Source organism: Balearica regulorum, chromosome 1 (genome assembly GCF_011004875.1).
Source record: "Balearica regulorum gibbericeps isolate bBalReg1 chromosome 1, bBalReg1.pri, whole genome shotgun sequence".
Classification (NCBI taxonomy): domain Eukaryota; kingdom Metazoa; phylum Chordata; class Aves; order Gruiformes; family Gruidae; genus Balearica; species Balearica regulorum.
The window spans coordinates 113,242,044-113,261,701 of NC_046184.1; the positions used below are offsets into that span (position 1 = coordinate 113,242,044).

The 19,658-nt window shown below is 42.7% G+C and overlaps 1 protein-coding gene across 2 annotated transcripts in view; it reads right to left on the minus strand.

The window, feature by feature from the left end:
• APP (amyloid beta precursor protein) overlaps window positions 1–19,658 on the minus strand; it is a 231,715-nt gene that overhangs the window by 54,462 nt on the left and 157,595 nt on the right. For both annotated transcript variants that reach the window (XM_075770028.1, XM_075770018.1), the window contains 2 exons: window positions 12,686–12,760; window positions 11,423–11,581 (listed from right to left, as the gene is read on the minus strand). In XM_075770028.1, coding sequence (XP_075626143.1) covers window positions 11,423–11,581; window positions 12,686–12,760 — 234 coding nt within the window. The remainder of the gene's footprint in view (window positions 1–11,422; window positions 11,582–12,685; window positions 12,761–19,658) is intronic.

A 19,658-nucleotide genomic window follows, 5' to 3' on the forward strand; every position in this document is an offset into this window, starting at 1 on the left:
GGAGTGACAGAGCGGCTTGGTGGATACGTGGCGTCCAGCCAAGTTAAACCACCACATAAATATATGCATTAAGGCATATAATTGAGTAAGAATTAAAGTCTGTAGCTGAAGGGAACATGAAAACATACACAGACTGATGGTAGAGCAGTGAAGACTAAGAAATATGTATTCCTATGTACTTTCCTACTCTGTACAATACTACAGTGCCAAAACAGGGAAATGTTCTCTAGCATTCAGCTAAGACATTCATTTTTAACTCAGTGGTTATGATGGACTGTGGAAATCCACTCCCTGCCCCCCCCAACTCTGCTTGTGCTGTTGTGCTCATCCATCCTACCTGAAGCTGCTGAGCAGTAAGAAGCATGAAGCTGATGCAAGTGAGGAGAGCGCGAAAGGTGACCTTGCTGTACAGTAGATTAAAGAATGAGCAGAAGTAGCAAACAGCTGGTCTGGGCATGGGCAGGGATACAGGGAAGAGGGTGGGAAAGCGACAAAATAAGCGGCAGAGGCTCCATGCACTGCTTTCTGAAGCAGGAAGAACCGTGGGCGAAGTTAAAGGTTTAAGAAGACTTAGATTCACGGACAAATATAGAGGCTGAACTAATTTAACATTTACACAAGAGATGAATACTAAGCTACAAAGCTCAAAGATTTAAGAATCTCTTCAGCTTAAGAGAAGCAACAGATTTAAAAATGTCTGAGGAAAGTAAACCAAAGGTTATTTGAAGAAGATTTGTTGGACAGAAATAGAAGATGTGAAGCCATTCCCTGCCAAAGGATTAAACTTAGTGGCTCCACGACTGAAAACTCATTCATGAGGAAAATAACCCCAAGCCCCAAAAGCCAAGCACTCTGGGATCAAGTTGCAAGAAACTGTGGACAAATGTTGGAAAGTAAGTAATCCTCACAACATTATGGTAATGGCAAAACAAACTGAAATGCCAACTGTAAAGCTCTGTAGGAACAAAGGCTACAAGACCAGAAAGCTTAACAAGAAGAAAATTTTGAAGACAGAAGTAGTTGTTACCTTTCCTGACACTTCAGCTTTCCTTGCCCCCAAGACACATCAAGATAGCAGGTTTGGGCAGATTAGAGAGAAAAGGATTAATTTCTATTTCTTCAAGAGATATTCCAGTTTAAGTGTCATGTCTAATACCAGAAGGGTATATTTTTTGTTTTCCCTCAGTATGTTTTTATTCACTGCACTATGTCAATGAAACTTTTACATTAAGAGTCACAAGCAGATTTGTTAATAGGATAACAATCTTGAAATTAACTGTCAAATACCACTAACAGTAGTAGTCACTTGGGTAAACTGGGTCACCTTTAGTGCCTTTTATAACATTGCAAAGTGCCCCAAACTTGTAAATATAAAGCAGAAATGGATACGCATACCTCTAGCCTGTCTGGCCAAGAAATCTTCCTGTGATGGCAGCAGAAAAATGCAATTCAAGTATAGGACAATGCAGAAAGAATATCAAATGCAAGCTGTTTCCTTACAGGGGCAGCGACTTTGCCTTTTCTCAAGCAAAAGAAACCCACTAGAAACTTGCTGTATGGAAGTAGACCTAACTGCCTGAAGTCCCTGTCACACTGGATGAGGTCAGACCTCTAACCTTCCCAACAACTTTGCTGTGCTACTGCCTCACAGCAACAGGGCCACGGCTGCAGGCTTAAACTGCCAGAGCTGGTGACGGGCAATGACAGCTCTCTCACCAGAGTGTGGTGGTTACCATAAATAAGGACCAAGTTTTATAGCCGAATGTAACTTTAATAGTAACAAAAAAATTAAAAAAAATTAATTGATCGTTTTCTCCTTAATGCCTAGAATCGTAGACCTACTGCTTGCACAGTTTTAACAAATTTCTGTATCAGTAGAAGTACCTGTCACCCCAAGGCCCACCTCCGTAACGTATTACACACACGTTTTCCTTTAAATGTCATTATGGAGTAAAATGGTTCTGCTCAAAAATCCCACCCATACAAGCACTTCTGCTGAGATACTTTCAGCAGGATTTGCCCCCAAACCTAGTACACCGAGCAGTGATACGAACTCTTGTGATGGCAGAGCGGAGTGGCCACAACGAACGATCAAGCACAGAGGTGAGGGAACGCTCCACAGGCTGAGGAGATGCAGTCAGGCCCTGCGCCTGAAGCTATTATATCTATGGCTGTCTATTACTTCGACCCTAGGCAGGAACCTTCAGATTAAATTATAAATGAAAGTGGTGCTATTATCAGCTAAATTAAGTTCCCGAGGCCTGAGTTCTGACACTGTCTATGACAGAAGAACAAATGGCTGACACATCCCAGGGCCAGCTTGGCACTTTTCGCTCTGCATAAATAATGTACCAACCACCAAACTTCATTAAAAAATTCTGGGTTTAGCACTTGAAATTCTGCTGCATGTTTTGCCAGGGAAAACTCAAAGTATTCACATCTGTAGTCACCTAATAAAAAACACCTTGCAGAATAACTAACTTGTATCAGCCACCAGAGGCTACCTGAGTCTCATGAAATAATTCCACTGCTTTCAGTTGTCTGTACTTGTTTTGTTGGGTTGGCTTTTTTGGCCTTCCTCTGAAAGCGACCAGGATACGCTCAACATGATTTCCCTTATTTCCATGGTTTTAGTCACCCTAGTTGACACTACTGGCAATTGTCATTTATCCAGCAACAAGAATGGCCAGTGGCATCCTAAGCAACAGGAGCCAGCACCAAATTCAGAATGCATATTATTTCCTCAGTGTCATGGCGCACACTCGCTATTTAGGCAAATGCAGAAAAAACCCCAGAATGCATCTAACAAGGTGCACGGCGGGCAACGCAGGGTGAAGCAGCGTGAACGCTGCTGTTACATGCTGCTTCTATTTCAAGCACACACTGTCATGCCCTTTGCTCCCATGAAAGTTATTCCAAAGGTCCCCCTTTTCAGCAGATTCCAACCCCTACTTTTTATCTAAAGCTAAGCACAGATCAATCATAGCCCTTTCGGAAGCTATCGTGACAGGCCAACAGACATAACTCATGTCTGTGGGTATTTTAGTTGTTAGTTTAAAATCCCGTTTATGCTGGAGACTGTTGTCAAAGTATTATTTTATATATAGTTTTTGTGAGTATGCTGGGACTTGCATGTATTCATTTGGTACACAGTAGACAGATTCACAGACTACGTATGCCGTCTATGTAGACTGCCTAGGCTTTCGACCCAAACTGTAGGGAATATGCCTACTCTTATTTGGCAAACAGTTCTCTCTGTGAATATAAATATCCACCAGGGCAGAGTTAATGACCTGTATTGCAATGCCCTGGTTTGAAAGTTTACCAGGTAGTCCTGACCGCTGGTTAATAGGTTTCCAACTGCACAAGGCAGAAGCCCAAATGAAGTATGTCCATGACCAGCTGGAGAGCATGGAGCTCTGCCTGGGGATGGATGAGGAGCTGACCAAGAGTTTATGGGTCAGGATTATAGGGAAGGCAGGTACAGGGGACACTGTGGTGGTGGTCTGCTACAGGCCACCCAACCAGGAAGACCAAGTGGATGAGGTCCTCTATAGACAGACAGGAGCAGCCTCATGTTCACAAGTCCTGGTTCTCACGGGGGATTCCAACCACCCCAATATCTGTTGGAAGGACAAAACAGCAGGGCACAGGCAATCCAGGAGGTTCCCGGAATGCGTTGATGATAACTTCCTTCTCCAAGTGATAGAGGAGCCAACGAGGAGAGGTGCTATGCTGGACCTTATTCTCACCAACAAGGAGGGGCTGGTGGGGACATGAAGTTCAAGGGTAGCCTTGGCTGCAGTGACCACAAAATGGTGGAGTTCAAGATCCTCAGGGCAGCAAGGAAGGCACACAGCACGTTGACTACCCTGGACTTCAGGAGAGCAGACTGGCCTTTTCAGGGACCTGCTAGGTAAAGTACCATGGGACAAAGCCCTGGAGTGAGGAGAGGCCCAAGACACCTGGCTAGTATTCAAGGATCACTTCCTCCAAGCTCAGGAACAATACATCCAAGGAAGAAGTCAGGTAAAAACACCAGGAGGCCTGCATGGATGAACAAGGAGCTCCTGGGAAAACTCAAGCACAAAAAGGAAGCCTATAGAGGGTGGAAGCAAGGGCAGGTAGCCTGGGAGGAATACAGAGAAACTGTCTGAGCAGCCAGGGATCAAGTTAGGAAAGCTAAAGGCTTGATAGAATTGCATCTGGCCAGGGACATCAGGGGCAACAAGAAAAGCTTCTATAGGTACACCAGTGATAAAAGGAAGACTAGGGAAAATCTGGACCCTCTCTGGAAGGAAACAGGAGCCTGGAGAAGGCTGAAGTACTCAACGACTTCTTTGCCTCAGTCTTCACTGGCAAATGCTTAAGCCACACTGCCCAGATCACAGAAGGCAGGGACTGGGAGAATGAAGAACCACCCACTGTAGAAGAAGATCAGGTTTGAGAATATCTAAGGAACCTGAAGGGGTCCATGGGACCTGCTGAGATGCATCTGTCGGTCCTGAGTGAACTGGTGGATGAAGTTGCTAAGCCACTCTCCATCCTATTTGAGGAGTTGTGGCAGTCTGGTGAAGTTCATGTTGACTGGAAAAATGGAAACATAACCCCCACTTTTTTAAAAGGGAAAGAAGGAAGACCCAGGGTCTTCAGTGTGGTCAACACGCTGGAGGAAAGGGATGTCATCCAGAGGGACCTCAACAGGCTTGAGAGGTGGGCCTGTGTGAACTGAATGAAGTTCAACAAGGCTAAGTGCAAGGTCCTGCACATGGCTCGGGGGCAATCCCAAGCACAACTACAGGATAGGCAGGGAATGGATTGAGAGCAGCCCTGAGGAGAAGGACTTGGGGGTGTTGGTTGATGAAAAGCTCAACATGACCCACAATGTGCATTTGCAGCCCAGAAAGCCAACTGTGTCCTGGGCTGCATCAAAAGAAGCGTGACCAGCAGGTTGAGGGAGGTGATTGTGTCCCTCTACTCTGTTCTCATGAGACCCCACCTGGAGTACTGCATCCAGCTCTGGGGCCCCAACATAAGACAGACATGGACTTAGTTTGAGCAGGTCCAGAGGAGGGCCACAAAGATGACCAGAAGGCTGGAGCACCTCTCCTATGAAGACAGGCTGACAGAGTTGGGCTTGTTCAGCCTGGAGAAGAGAAGGTTCCAGGGAGACCTTATAGCAGCCTTCCAGTACCTGAAGGGGCCTACAGGAAAGCTGGAGAGGGACTGGTTACAAGGGCATGCAGTGGTAGGACAAGGGGTAGTGGCTTTAAGCTGAGGAAGGGTAGATTTAGATGAGATGTTAGGAAGAGATTCTTCACTGTAAGGGTAGTGAGGCACTGGAACAGGTTGCCCAGAAAGGTTGTGGAGGCCCCCTCCCTGGAAGTGTTCAAGGCCAGGTTGGATGGGGCTTTGGGCAACCTGGTCTAGTGGAGGGTGTCACTGCCCACAGCAGGGGGGTAGGAACTAGATGATCTTTAAGATCCCTTCCAACCCAAACCATTCTATGAGACTGCTGGTGGCTCCTTGGCTTTATTTATTTATTGGTGGCTCCAGTGCCTTTATTTCAGGTGGCATCAGTATCGACATAAGGTTGCTCCTATAAAGGAATCATATGTGAGATCTAAAATGCCTGAAACACAGTTCCTAGTAAATGAAATATATACACATAAAAATAAATATATATGCATACAGATGCTTCCCCCATGAACTCTACATTGATCCTAGTCTACAATTTCATATTTTAAGGGAGTGATGAAATAGTATAATTTCATTGAACTTGGAAAATGGAAACATCAAATGTAGTTTGGATTGCTACAAATATAACTTACACTCCCCCCATGGAAATCCAAAATACTTAACTACAGAGAAACAACACAAAAATTACATTAAAGCACTTCTGTGTATTTAAAATACAACTTCCCGGCTCTGTGCCATGGAACTTCCATGGGATGTTCTGAGCCGGCTTGTCATTTTGATCAAAATTCTCTCTAAATCCGAGAGGAAAGTTTCACAATGTTGTATTGTGCTATTTAATCTTGCCTTTAGGAAAAAAAAATAAAATAAAAAAAAATCAATCACCAGTCCTTTCTGATTACGGCTCTTGAAATGTGCAACAATCACTTCTTTACATTCACTTATTAGGAATACCTTGTATACCATATTAGGTATATATTCTACCTGTTATATTATTAACTTGTGGGTCACGTTTGACAGAGGCATAGTATTTCATTTTAGGAACATTCAAAACCAGCTGGCTAGGATGAATGGAAGACTTTTCACTCATAGGTGAGACACAACTAAACTCTCATCTAGCTATCTTTCTTGTGGAGTTAAACATGCCTTCTCCTAATTTCTAGTTACCCCACACATCACAAATATATGGCTATAATGGTACTCAAAACTTCCCTTTGCCTACCGTCCCAAGGACTATTCCTGGGACAGAATAAAATGAAAACAGTATTTGAGTAAATCTCATCATTTGCTTTTCAGGATTTGAACTTACTCAACTTTGACAAATTAAGACAAATTTTGTTTCCACTCTTTTAAAACTTTGCATTTTACATATAATGAACCTGGCATGATTTTGCAGAACTGAATACCCATCTGGAATTGCCTCTTCTGTCTTTAGTTTGCTCATACAAAAAACCTACCAGCAAGCCTAGGTGTATGACTATACCATATGCTCAAGCCCACAGACTGGGGAAAAAAACAAGACAGTCTGGATTTATTCACATAAAAGCCTCGGAAGCTGCTGGAAAACGGAGTTAGGTGACCACATTTCTCGAAGTCTGACCTGGTTTAAAAGCAGAGCTGAAATCCGTGCAGCCTATTTCACAAAATCCTACCAAATTAAGTGTATGTGAGAAATTCCACAGCTGTAAGTTTATGAGTTTAGAGGAGTGGAACTAAAGGGTGGAGTATTAGAGCTGGATTGCTCTTTTCTGCTGCACAGGAGGATTTTTATCACTACATCAACAGTGATGCTTTGGCCTGCCTCCAACCGCATATTTCCACAGCAACCTCGCTGGACTCGGGAAAGGCTTCGAGCTTCCCCAATGCAGAGGCACTGAGTAAGGGCCCCTCTGCAGATCTCTCTTCCATGTCCAAATAACCAAACTCGACTAGTTTCAGCCCATACTGTGCTTTCTCTGTATCGAACAGACACTGCTCCCATAGCACTAAAGGTACCAGGGCAAAATCTGAGGGCAACAAGAAAAAAACACAGCAAAAAAAATTCAAATTGATTACGGTACATGCTAGGGTTACTCCCAATGATCCTCCTCTGTTTGGCAATAATTTTATGTTTCAGTAAAACAGCGCCAAATTAGAAGAGAAGCATTTAAAAGTGATTTTAATCATTACATGCTCACTTTATGTGCAAAGTAAGGAGGTTAATTAATTACCTTTCAAAGTGTTCCTGTATTTTTCCTTGCTCTGAAACCTTTTATTTCACCACTAGGAGCTGGATTTCTTTTCTGCTTCTCCTTGCCCCCCCCCCCCAGCTTCCCACAGAAAATGGGCATCTCTTACCAACAAAGATTAAACAGGGAGACATAAACCAGCAAAATTTGACATGCACATGAAAGAGGGAATATAAACAAATTATAGAATCAACCTGCTCACAGAGAATGATGGATTTGAATTCCTCTACTTGACTTGCAAAATGAAGGGGAAAATTTCCAACTGTTTTAAAAGCTAGAGGCATATTGGTTCCAGCTGCCACTAATCCTCCTTTTCTGTAGCAAGGCCATCAAGCAGGATGAAACAATACAGTATTTTGACATTGGATACTGAACAGCTGCACCCCATTTCCAAAGGCAACGAAGTATAGCAACACAGCTAAGCTGCATCAAGAATCAGGGATGAGGATCAAATTTTAAGTTTCTGGGCAGCCTGCATGACAGTGCTTCTGAGAACAGAACAACAGTACCAATATTTGGTTTTGCTCAATTTTATTTTCTAGCAGACCTTGAAGATATGCAATTTCATCTCTATCTGCTCCCTTGCTGCCCAGAGCAGTACCCTGAAGCACTCCTCTGCCATCGGCTTTGGGCAATCATCTGCATAACACCTAAAAAATTCTGCAGTCAAGTTTTTGGACTCGTACAGAAGCTATTCACAAAGGATTCCCAGAATTTTGCAGTTTTAGGTAGAATGGCACTGAAAGCTACTGATTTTCTAGGCACATGTAAGAACGTAATGACTACACTACTGGCCCAGACCGAAGGTTCCCCTAGTCCCATATCTTGCTGTCCTACAGGGAAAGCCTCCTCCAAAGATGCAAGTAAATGATGATATTTCTCCTCACATAGCCTTCCAGCTTCCCCCTGTCCACAGTCCAAGGACTTTCCAGGCCAGAGGAAGTCTCTCTTCAACTCCCCTGAAGAGGCCACCCCTTGAACACAAGCACCATGTAATCTGTATACATATAGAAAACAGGAGTTCCCAGTGGATCAGGATTTCATCACTCGGAGAACCGTGCACCACATCCATGATCAGTCTGATGGCACCGGGAGTGCCAGACTCGCTGTGTTTCTATGATAACTGATCTGCAGGCAAAGACCGGTCATGGATTTCTAGACATCCAAAAGCCAAATGAAATCCTGCTGCTTCAACGGGTCTGCCAGAAGTCCAAAAAATCTTGGGAAATGTTCAAATTCAAGTATAAGGCAATATGTCCAAGTGATTAAACAGCACATGGAAAATACTTTTTGCACACATACGCACACATCTGTATACATTATATATACAGGCCAGAATTATGGTAACCCTCCCGACTGTGTGCAAAAGACATGCACTTCAATAAAAAAGCCTAACTTAATTTTTCAATTTAAATCCAAATTCTGTCCTTCTAACTTTAGAGAAAAAAACTTCATCACTTTAAATATTCAGAATCTACTTTTATAGTAAACATAATAATGGCAAACCATGTAATTTGAAGCAGGCTGTGGAAGGGAGTTCTTAAAAATATTTCTTGAGAACTCCAGAAAAACCTCCCTTTTGTAAGATTACTTAACACGTCACCAGTAAGGTTATGACTTACTCTCCCAAAGACAACACAGTTGCATCAAATGTACTTTTAATTTAATAGAGAACCACCAGAGAGAAATATAGCTAGAGTATCAGAGATGAATTTTCCATTAATCCCATTTTCTCTTTGGCTAGGCAGCCAAAGTTCGGATTCACAGTGTATTCAGATTTCTGGCTCCATATCCTGCACAGCAGTTAGCAGACTGGATTCATTCATTAGGCCATTCATCTATCATCAATCACTCCTCAGGTTTCACCCTCTGCTCCACAATAAAACCAGACAAATCCTCCTGCTGAATTCAAGATCAGGTTTTTCATGTGCTTTGGCACATATTTGACCAGCAGTTCAGAGGTGCATGCCTGAACTGTCAGTAACTACAGAGCACACAACCAAAAAATGCTGAGGCAAGGACAGTACCATTGACAAGTCTGGCAAAGGAACTGTTTAAAGACATTATTCTTTAAACTGTTCACTCCCATTAGTTTTGAGATGAGTCCCTGTTGGGTAGCACCTTCAGCTGATGTTACCTCCATGGCTGCTGCCTGCTCCTTTCAGAATGGTCAGCTTTTGTAGGGACACAATATAGGATGCACCTCAGTCTTTTCAGAGTACCTTCAAAACTTACTTCTATTGGAGTCATGTGTCAAAGAGAGTTCTTTGACACAGTCTTTCAGGCCTGATGCTCTCCCACTGACACAGTAAATGTATTATTAATTTAAATGTCCTGGGAGCTGACTACAAGCAACCCAGGCATAAAATGCAGGTTTTTCTAGTCCCAAAGTCAGTGTTAACATTTTTGCGCCCTTAGTGTTCTGCAGCTGAAGTTCACTTTTTTTTTTTTGGTAGTGGAGATGTCATCTGTGTTCCACAAACATGAAAGGTTGAGTTCTCTTGTGCTAGGAACGAAGTTGCATATTTGACAGCTCTAGAGAATGTTCTGCTGTTACGTGTGGTCCCCATCTTCATCTTCTACAACCTCAGATACCTGCAGAACCAAGCTGTCAGCCTGATCCACACACAACTTGACATTTTCTGGGATACTTTTTGGATGGGATTACATTTGCACGAGGCTCAACTTTACAGCAACAGTTGACTGGCTAAAGCCAAACATGAAATCGTATCTTAGGTGAACTACCCAAAACCACACTGCGAGAGTGCAAACGCGACCTGCAGCCAGTCTATGCACTCACCTCACGTCACTCTCAGGTCTGAGCCGCAGACTCTGGTTTCCTAAAGGAAGCTGCATCCCAGTCTGGAACTCGCTAATGTGCCTGCTAATGAGACACTCGAGTCCGAGCCCTTCACTACTCTCGCAACAGTCAGAGGTTACAACATGCATCTCGCACTCAGAACAAACAACATCCTCTACCAATTTAATACAGACTGGCTTTATATTAACTCTTCATGCAAGTGAATAATCTGAAGTCTCCCCATGACAGTTTTATCTAAGTAAAAGATTTTTCTTTTACTCGGCATACAGTAAAAACAAGAGAATTTTGCACCATGGGGTGGAGAAAAAAGTTTGATGATGATAAAGAATGAAGATGATGATCACTTTTCCATGTTCACTGAATATGCAGCTTTCTCTAAAGAAGGAAATTAATTTAAACCATATAATTTTACCAGGTTAGTCATATTCATGCAATTCCCTGTGAGGCCAAATTCAGGATCTAATGGCTACATCTTGCACTGCTGACCCAAAAGTCTTTCAGTAACATAATGTTTTTTCCATCTAGGAAGCGTTCAAGAGGCAAGAGGTACATAAAACATTTGACTGTGTTCGTGGAGATTCTCTTCTTCTGGAGGTACTGAATACAAACATCACAGATATGGAGTCATTGAAAATTCCATTCAGTCCACATTCTGATCTTAGTGTTTACACCCACCAATAGCCATCACATCCAACACAGACCAACTTTGAATTGCTAGTGTGCTATCTTCACGCCATCCAACAATCCTCACTAGATCCTTCACCAAACATTTCAACAGTTCATCAAACAAAACAGAAAGTCACAACCACATTCATCCTTACGCTCCATCTTGACATGATGAAATACCCTGCTGCACATCACTTGGAGGGACGCTGTCACCATCCTTCTGCAGGATCTGTGAACGGCTACAATTTCTGGCATCCAAGCCACTTCCACGCTATTTGCTTAAGCATCTGTATGTATGTGTATGTATGGGAGGCATGTGCTTGTGCCTACCATTATGTACACATATCAGTCTACACTTTGAACTTTCAAAGAGGCTGACAGCTGCGGTAGCTTTTGCACAGGGAACTCACACTCTCTGCTCCTTAGGAGGACTGTACCTGGGCACGCATTCTTTTTCCCCAGGACAACTACAGTGATTTACAGCCGACAGAGCTTGTGGTATTGCACTTACCCTGGGCGGGACAGTCTGCAGGGCTGTGATGTAGTTCTCCAGAGCAATGCGGCGACGGTCATTCAGCATGGCTTCCACCCGCGCCATATGAGTCTCTACCAGCTGTTGCCTTTCATTTGCAGCTTCTTGTTCCAGTGATTCCACTTTCTCCTGGAAATGCTGAAAAAAATACCCATCACAACAGGAACAGTGAAGGCATCGGCAGAGATCAGTGGACATGAACACCTTCGCCTGCAAATCACCAAAATGTTTCCCCATGTCAGTCTAGCTTGGCTCCCAGGAGCTCTGTGCTGAACGCACCTTTTAGTGATTTCAGTGGGAACTGCTGTTCCCTGTATTCCTGAATGCCTGGCCATATTTTATTAATCTAATCAAATATTCCTGACATGTTCAGCACGACCACCAGTGAATCCTTCATTTGCTTCCTGAGACAGCAGTTCAGTGCTACAGAATTGTGCCTAGACAAGGGTGGAGTTTGGCAAGTGTATGATCCCTGGGTCTTCCATCTATCAACGTGACTTCACGAGCACATCTACACGAGGGGGAAAAAAAAGTTCCAACCTGAACAGAAACACTTAATTTCTTATGAACTGGTCACCAGGAAGAAAAATTGAGCCCAAACTTATTCAATAAAGGCAAAGATTGACTGGGTAAAACGCACAGAGAGCAAAGCCGAGATCTAATGTGCAATGCAATTTGGTTCAGAACGCTACCTTTCATAGTTTTGCATTGAAATCACTCTAGCAGTGCCGAATAATATCTGGCATAGCCACAGTGGGATTCAAGGAGTGTGTGGTTTGTCAGAATTTTTGAATGATAGTATAATTTTAGATAAAATAATTTTGGCTGAGGGTTTCTTTCAGATAAAATTGATGGTGATTCCTTCCTTAAATCACATTTTCCATCTCTGCTTTGAGCTCAGGCCCTGCAGCTTATATTAGTTTATCATGGCCTAAATTTTGAAAGGGGCCCATGGGAACCGAGTTTTCAGTTCTCATTGAAGACAAATCTAAATTCAAGCAAAATTCTCCCCCTCCACGCAGTCACAAGCGATGTTCTGCCCTGCTGTTCCAGGGACTGGCTGCAAAGTACAGAGACACCCAGCAGCCGCTAATGGCTGGAAACAAAAATAGCAGCAGCAAGAGCAGAGAATAACATTAAATCCCCATAGAAGTAGGTTTTAAAATTATATCACACCCAGCACCCCTTGTATTTTAACTGTGGCTCCAGTCGGTAAGGCTTCACAGTTGCGTTTTCCTTTACCTGGATAACAGCTTTCTTGTCGGCCTTTGGCAAATTCTTTGCTTGGCGTTCTGCCTCTTCCCACTCTCTCATGACCTAACGAACAAAACAAGGAGTGTGACTTTCATATTTTCGTCTCTTGTCTCAGGGTTTAGCAACAGCCAAACACTGCAGCTCTGACAGTCATCTTTTTATATTCCTCTCGTCCTTTTATCTCTATAAAAAAAGCAGTTACAACATTTAATGAAGGTAGGATCCTGTTATTAAATTAAACAAAGACAGTACTTCTGTGTCTGAACATCGTGCCAAGCTCTCGCAACTCCGCTGTGAAGCAACGCAGCCATTAGCCAGCCCTCAAGTGAGGGAAGTGGAGGTCTCCATGGGTGAACACACCAACCCCTTTTCATCTCCGACAAAAAGGAAACCGCTTTCATCTACTGTACGTCCTGGGTCAAAATGAGTGAATTCCAACTCATTCTAAGTGATGCTTATTTTGATACCACAAAAACTTTTAGATTTATTTGGACTAGGTCACTGGCCTTTAAGTAGGACAGATCAAGAATTACATGCAATTTGTGCTAGTCTGTCCAGACAGGTGTCAAACACTTCAAGAACAGAATATATTTATATCTCAAGTACAATGCTGACAGAAAAATGACGTAGAAGAACTTTCAGTACCACTCCTTTCAGCAACATGAGAGGCTACCTGCTCCTGTTACACAGGGCAGTATTTCAATAGTCAGGGAATGAGTTACTCTTAACTTGCTGTCCATGACATCTGAAACCTTCTCGTGGTCATACTTAAGGACTTTACTCATTTCACACCTAGACAGCAATCGCCTCAGGTAACATATTTTATGCAGGAACAATTGCTCTCACTGACTTCAGGGCACACAAATATGTGACTTATTTGCAGGATTAGCACAACATCAGAAGAAGACAGAAGAAACCTGGAAGCAATTACTCAAAACGTGCATTTCCTCTCCTTCCTTTCTCACCAAAAAACACACCTTCATACCATTTATTAGAAGCAGTCAAACACACCCTTTCTAGAGGGGATTTTAGAAAAGCTCAGAGTCTGCATGCATGACTGAAATTTTTCCAAGACCAATACCAAAGGCAGGACAAATTAGACCTGCTGTGTCTCCTGTCTGCAAGTTGACCCTCCACCACTCAAGCTCCTGTCTCAGGCTCCCCAGTTTTCCCGTACAGGACACCGACAGACAGACTGGAGAGCACTAGTGGTGCCCCAGGGTATCTGGTTGAGCCTGTGCCCTTAAAAAAAAAAAACACACCACAGAACAAACCTGGATCAAAGGAGACTTTTACAAAAGTCCCAGACCTGGGAATGTAATCTCCTCTCAGTCCTGTACAGGGTTGCAGACCCTAACAATTAACCAGTGTGCAGACTCAAGACTGACTCAACGTATGGGATTTTGTTGTCAAGTTTTCATCTTCCTTTTGACCCCAAGCTTGGGAATGTATTTCAAGACAGCAATAACTCAGTCATAGTAAAATCAGGTCAATTCACTGTCAGTGAAACTAGAGATTCTGGCCTCAATAACAGCCCGAAAGAGTGGAGACATATGCTTTGGGAAGCTAACGTGATGCTCAAAACTTTAAAGCTGGAAATTGTTTTGTCTGTTTCTGGGCTTCAGCAGGGGCATGGTTAGACAGCAGTTGTAAGCACAAAGACCTGAAGCACTTAGAAATCACAGTCTTAACTTCACTCTGCTCTTTTACTGGGAACTGTAAGCTGAAACTTAAGTCCCAAGAATTGTACATTAGCTTCTCATCAGGCGAATAAGCATTGATGTGCAAATTGCAGCCAAGCTCTAGGGAGGTAGGAACCCAAAATTCACAAGAGGATGTGAAAATTCATTTGCAAGGGGTTGTAGTAAGCAGCTGATGACAGAGAACATGAGGCATAGCACACTGAAGTTACAGGTCACCCCGCCACCAGTTACCTTCCCAGTACTTTGGCACAGGAGATTTTACCACTTCTCTGACAAAGCAGGACTAGAGGGCATGAACGGACACCACAGTTTAGAGCACCGTGATGTGTTCTGGCAAAAACTTATTAATGCTTACAGTGCTACTGTGTATTAAGTGCACGTTAGGTATTCATCTCTTAATTGTACGCTTAGGCCATATGATTGTGGTGGCTGAGAAAACTTAATTTACATATATGGGCAGCACCTTTCTAGAGACCTGAAACATCACTGGTGCCAGGATGTGAACGTTACAGAAGACCCACAAATTATGGCATTAATTCAAGTCATAAACTACAATGATGTGCTCAAGCTTGAGCACTGGCTTAGCTTAGCAACTTTATGACACTTTTATGTCTTCAAATCACGTCTGACATCTGCTTAATACTCTTTTTCACTCTGAATTAGCAGTTGATGGGTTTTCAGAACAACAGTTCCCTTGCCATCTTTATCCCCTGAACTAACCCTCTGCTAATTCATATGATGAAAACAAGTATCATGGGTAATGTGATAAGGAGACCTTTGGCTAGACCAGGGTCTCTGCTGTTTTATTTCTCTAAACCTTTTAAGGTAGGATGATAAACTGACAGCCTACACAGCTACTTGGGAAGGATGTAAATTACAGGCTTCAGAGTTCAGCTCTGGTGCAATGAGACTGAATGGCTTGTGAAAAAACCAGAATGACGTGGCCATTTCCAGAAACAATATTCAATGTAAAGATTGCAGAAGCTGTGCTTTGAGTGCTGATTTTTGCAATTCAGATGACTTCAATGGTTGAAAACATCTCTGTGTGTATGCTAACTAACTGAAGATACAGCTGCCCTACAGCTATCTATGGGAAGCACTACCACCCAGACAAAACTTCTGCTCTCACCAAAGGTCATCACTTTAGAGAATTATGAGTGACTAAGAAATATGCCATAGTTCTCTGTAGGAAACTAAAGAGCAAGAAGGGAAAGAAACCAATGTCCCAGATACATATGTGCAGAAAAAGGCTGAACTTGGCCTCTATGCACTCACAAACCTATTCTCCTTCACTGAAAGCACAGACCTATTAAAGACACACAGATTTATGGCTCTTCAAGGCCTGGCAGCTTTGTGCAGGAAAAATTACAACTTCTGGTTGAGATTTAAGCAGCAAGTCATTTCAAAATCAAACTTTTTCAGAACTCAGGACTTAGTGCCTGGCAGACTCCTCCTGAAATTTGGCTGTAGGGGACAGCAAGAGGCAAAAAGGAAGTATGGAAAGCATAATTCATTATTAAGAGAGATGCTAAGCACACAAATCTCATTATAAAGAAACCAGCAGAATTTATTCCCATTTTTTGCACTAGGGCACAGAAGCGTAGCTGAAAGAGAAGAATTTATGACAAAAATTTGAGTTACAGCAATCAGATCAGCAGAGGTGCTTGCCTGAAGATTTGCTTAGTTAGAAGATGAAAGTCATGCCAATAAGACGCCTACCTTTGTCAAGGGCTTTTGTTCCACACTTAAGTCTCAACTCTTTTTCTGGTAACAACATCACCAAACCTCTCCAAAGAGTCCTGAATGTAACCGAGGGAGGTACTGCTACTAAGCTAATAGTTTTAAGGAAGGAAAGAGCCCTCCCACACACAATAATAGAGATGGTGGGATGTGAGGAATATAGAGACCAGTATTACTTAACATCTTCATGGACAGTGGGATTGAGTGCACCCTCAGCAAGTTTGATGATAACACCAAGCTGTGTGGTGCAGTCAACACACTGGAGGGAAGTGAAGGCCTTCCAGAGGGACCTCAACAGGCTTGAGAGGTGGGCCTGTGTGAACTGAATGAAGTTCAACAAAGCCAAGTGCAAGGTCCTGCACATGGGTTGGGCACAGTCCCGAGCACAACTACAGGCTGGGCAGAGAACGGATTGAGAGCAGCCCTGAGGAGAAGGACTTGGGGGTGTTGGCTGATGAAACGCTCAACATGACCCACAATGTGCATTTGCAGCCCAGAAAGCAACTGTATCCTGGGCCACATCAAAAGAAGCGTGACCAGCAGGTCGAAGGAGGTGATTCTGCCCCTCCACTCTGCTCTCATGAGACCCCACCTGGAGTACCAGCTCTGGGGGCCCCAACATAAGAAGGACATGCACTTAGTTTGAGCAGGTCCAGAGGAGGGCCATGAAGATGATGAGGGGGCTGGAACACCTCTCCTATGAAGACAGGCTGAGAGAGTTGGGCTTGTTCAGCCTGGAGAAGAGAAGGCTCCGGGGACGCCTTATAGCAGCCTACCAGTACCTAAAGGGGCCTACAGGAAAGCTGGAGAGGGACTGGTTACAAGGGCATGGAGTAACAGGACAAGGGGTAATAGTTTTAAACTGAAAGAGGTTAGATTTAGATGATATATTAGGAAGAAATTCTTCACTTGATGATGGTGAGGCACTGGAACAGGTTGCCCAGAGAAGCTGTGGATGCCCCATCCCTGGAAGCGTTCAAGGCCAGGTTGGATGGGGCTTTGGGCAACCTGGTCTAGTGGAGGGTGTTCCTGCCCATGGTGGGGGTAGAAACTAGATGATCTTTAAGGTTCCTTCCAAGCCAAACCACTCTGTGATTCTATCATACCACTGGCACTAAAAATCAGCTGAAGACCTCTATAGGATGTTGGAACTAGCAGTATGCAATGATCCAAAAAAATATTGCACATAACACCAGCCCTGTCCAGGCTGGTTGGGGACTGCACTATTTTCACATCCTTGCTTTGGAAATAAACTTCAAGAAGCAAGACTATTCTAAGGAGATGAGTTATCATTAAGTTCCTATCACAAATACTGTACATGCTATGACTCCTAAAATATTGCAAACAGCCAGAGGAAGAGTAAATTTAAGACACGAGGATGTCACAATATGTTTGAGGAGAGAAATGTATAAATATACTGCTCCCTTGAGTAAGGTTCAATATCTGGTTCCACCAGCCTATTTAGCAGCAGCTATTTAAGTGAGGGAGCTGTACAGAAGTTAACAAACTGGAAAGAGGAAAAGAGGAACTGTACCAAAACAGGAAGTGAGAACCACGGCATCCTGCAAAGAGTTAGCATAATCTCTCCCTGTTATACGTCAGAGAATATAAAACATTTAAAGGTTACACATGCATCGCTGAATAGCTACCCTGTTCACATGGGAATGTAGCTTCACTGTTATTTGGAGTTGCATTAATAATTCTTGGGGAAAGCTTAAAATTATATGCTAATGTAATTCTCTTTACAGCAGTACCTGGGAAAGTTTATGAGTGTTGCTGCTCCAGGTGCCATGCAAGATGTAAAGGCAGAAAAACTTTCATGGTCTGTGGTCTAAAGGGACAGACACTTAAGAGCAGAAGGGATTAAAAGTCTGAACCAGAGGTGCATCAGGTCACTGAACTAAAGAGCACAGACCTACCTACTAAGAGAGCCTTTTAGGAGCGTTGAACTATGAATCGACACAACTACCAACAGAAGCTGGGTCTCTGCCTGTCTGAATATCTTTATGCAAGAGAAAAAGAAATGTACGTTGTCAGAATTTCATGATAAACAAAGGGATATCTCAGAAAGAGGATATACAGAATTTTGCTGTGATGACGTTTTGATTAAAATATTTAATTTCAATTTAATTCTTTTAATGATAAACTTTCCTACTCCTTACATGATTACATTTTATATGTGAACTAGAATGCATCTGACTTTTTTTTATTACTTGGCTGTTGCAAATTAAAGTGTGCATCAAATCAAATACTGTTTAAAACTATCTGCTTTATTAAATAAACTTATGTCACGAACAAACCAATTTATTTCATATTATGACATTTATCAAGATTAAAGAATTACTTGATCATTTTCCTAAACCCACTTATCATTTCCTCTCTTTTTAATAGAAGAAAAATGAGCATTTCTGCTGTTTTATAACCCCCCATTTTCAGCTTTGAAAGAACTGGACTTTGAGTTAAAAAAAACCCACAAATATTTTCGGAGCAGCTGGCAGACTCTGCTAGTGACTCTCACTTGTTAACTTTTTTTTTTTTGAGAGGAAAACATTGACAGCAAAAGCTTACTGAGTTAGTATATTCAGCATTGTTTTTAACATAACAAGTAACAGGTTCAAATCAATTTTTAGTTAAGTATGTATTGAGAACATATGTGATTTTACAGAAAAATGTAAAAAGCAATTTCAAAATAAACTGCCATAAAAGGGACCAGTGCTATGGGACACAGACCTATCACAGTTCACGTGAGGAAACACAGAACGATAAATAAGCTGGCTTTTCTACTTCTCCGTAAGATTTTATATTTTTTTAAACATTTGAAACATTAACTGGGAGAAGCTAGTTCAATCCTGTACAAAACATTACTCATAGAAGGGAAAACTAATTTTTAAAAACTTAAGTTAGCTCTTTTCTTCAAAGCTCTGCAGGGGTCCTGTGTACTTCCAGACATATGTACTTTAAGCTGTGATTTCGTAAGCAGCTTAAACAAATTAAAGATCTTTGATCTTTCTTTCTTGATGTACCTATTGGGCTGCTGTTTCCCAGGTCTGATTTAGCTTGCTGAACTGGCCAGAGTTGGTTATTTTACTTTTTTTTTTTTTTTTTTTTTTTGAAGAGTGACATTGCAGTGAGACAAGGGAGCTGACCTGCCTCACCCTGCAGCTGTATGCTCATTACTGCTGACAGAAGGGATGGCTGGGAAGGTGCTAACGAGGGCAGAGCATGCGGCAGCACCAGTGCTGATCTTCAGTCAAACCCTTGAACCCCAGCCTTCATTTATAAGGTTGCCCCAAATGTGCATGGTAAAATGCGTGGCGCATTTACCCAGAAGTTTTCTGATGCTATGGTGCAGTGCTTTCCCCAGTTAGTTTATTTTGCTGGCCTCGAGCACCAACGTTGTACGGTCTCTCTGTATGTTTTCTGGGTGCCCATGCATTCAATTAGCTCTTTTCCACAAACCATGTGCTTTGCAGAAAATAGAAAATACACAGTTCACCCAAATATTGCCCTAAATTACT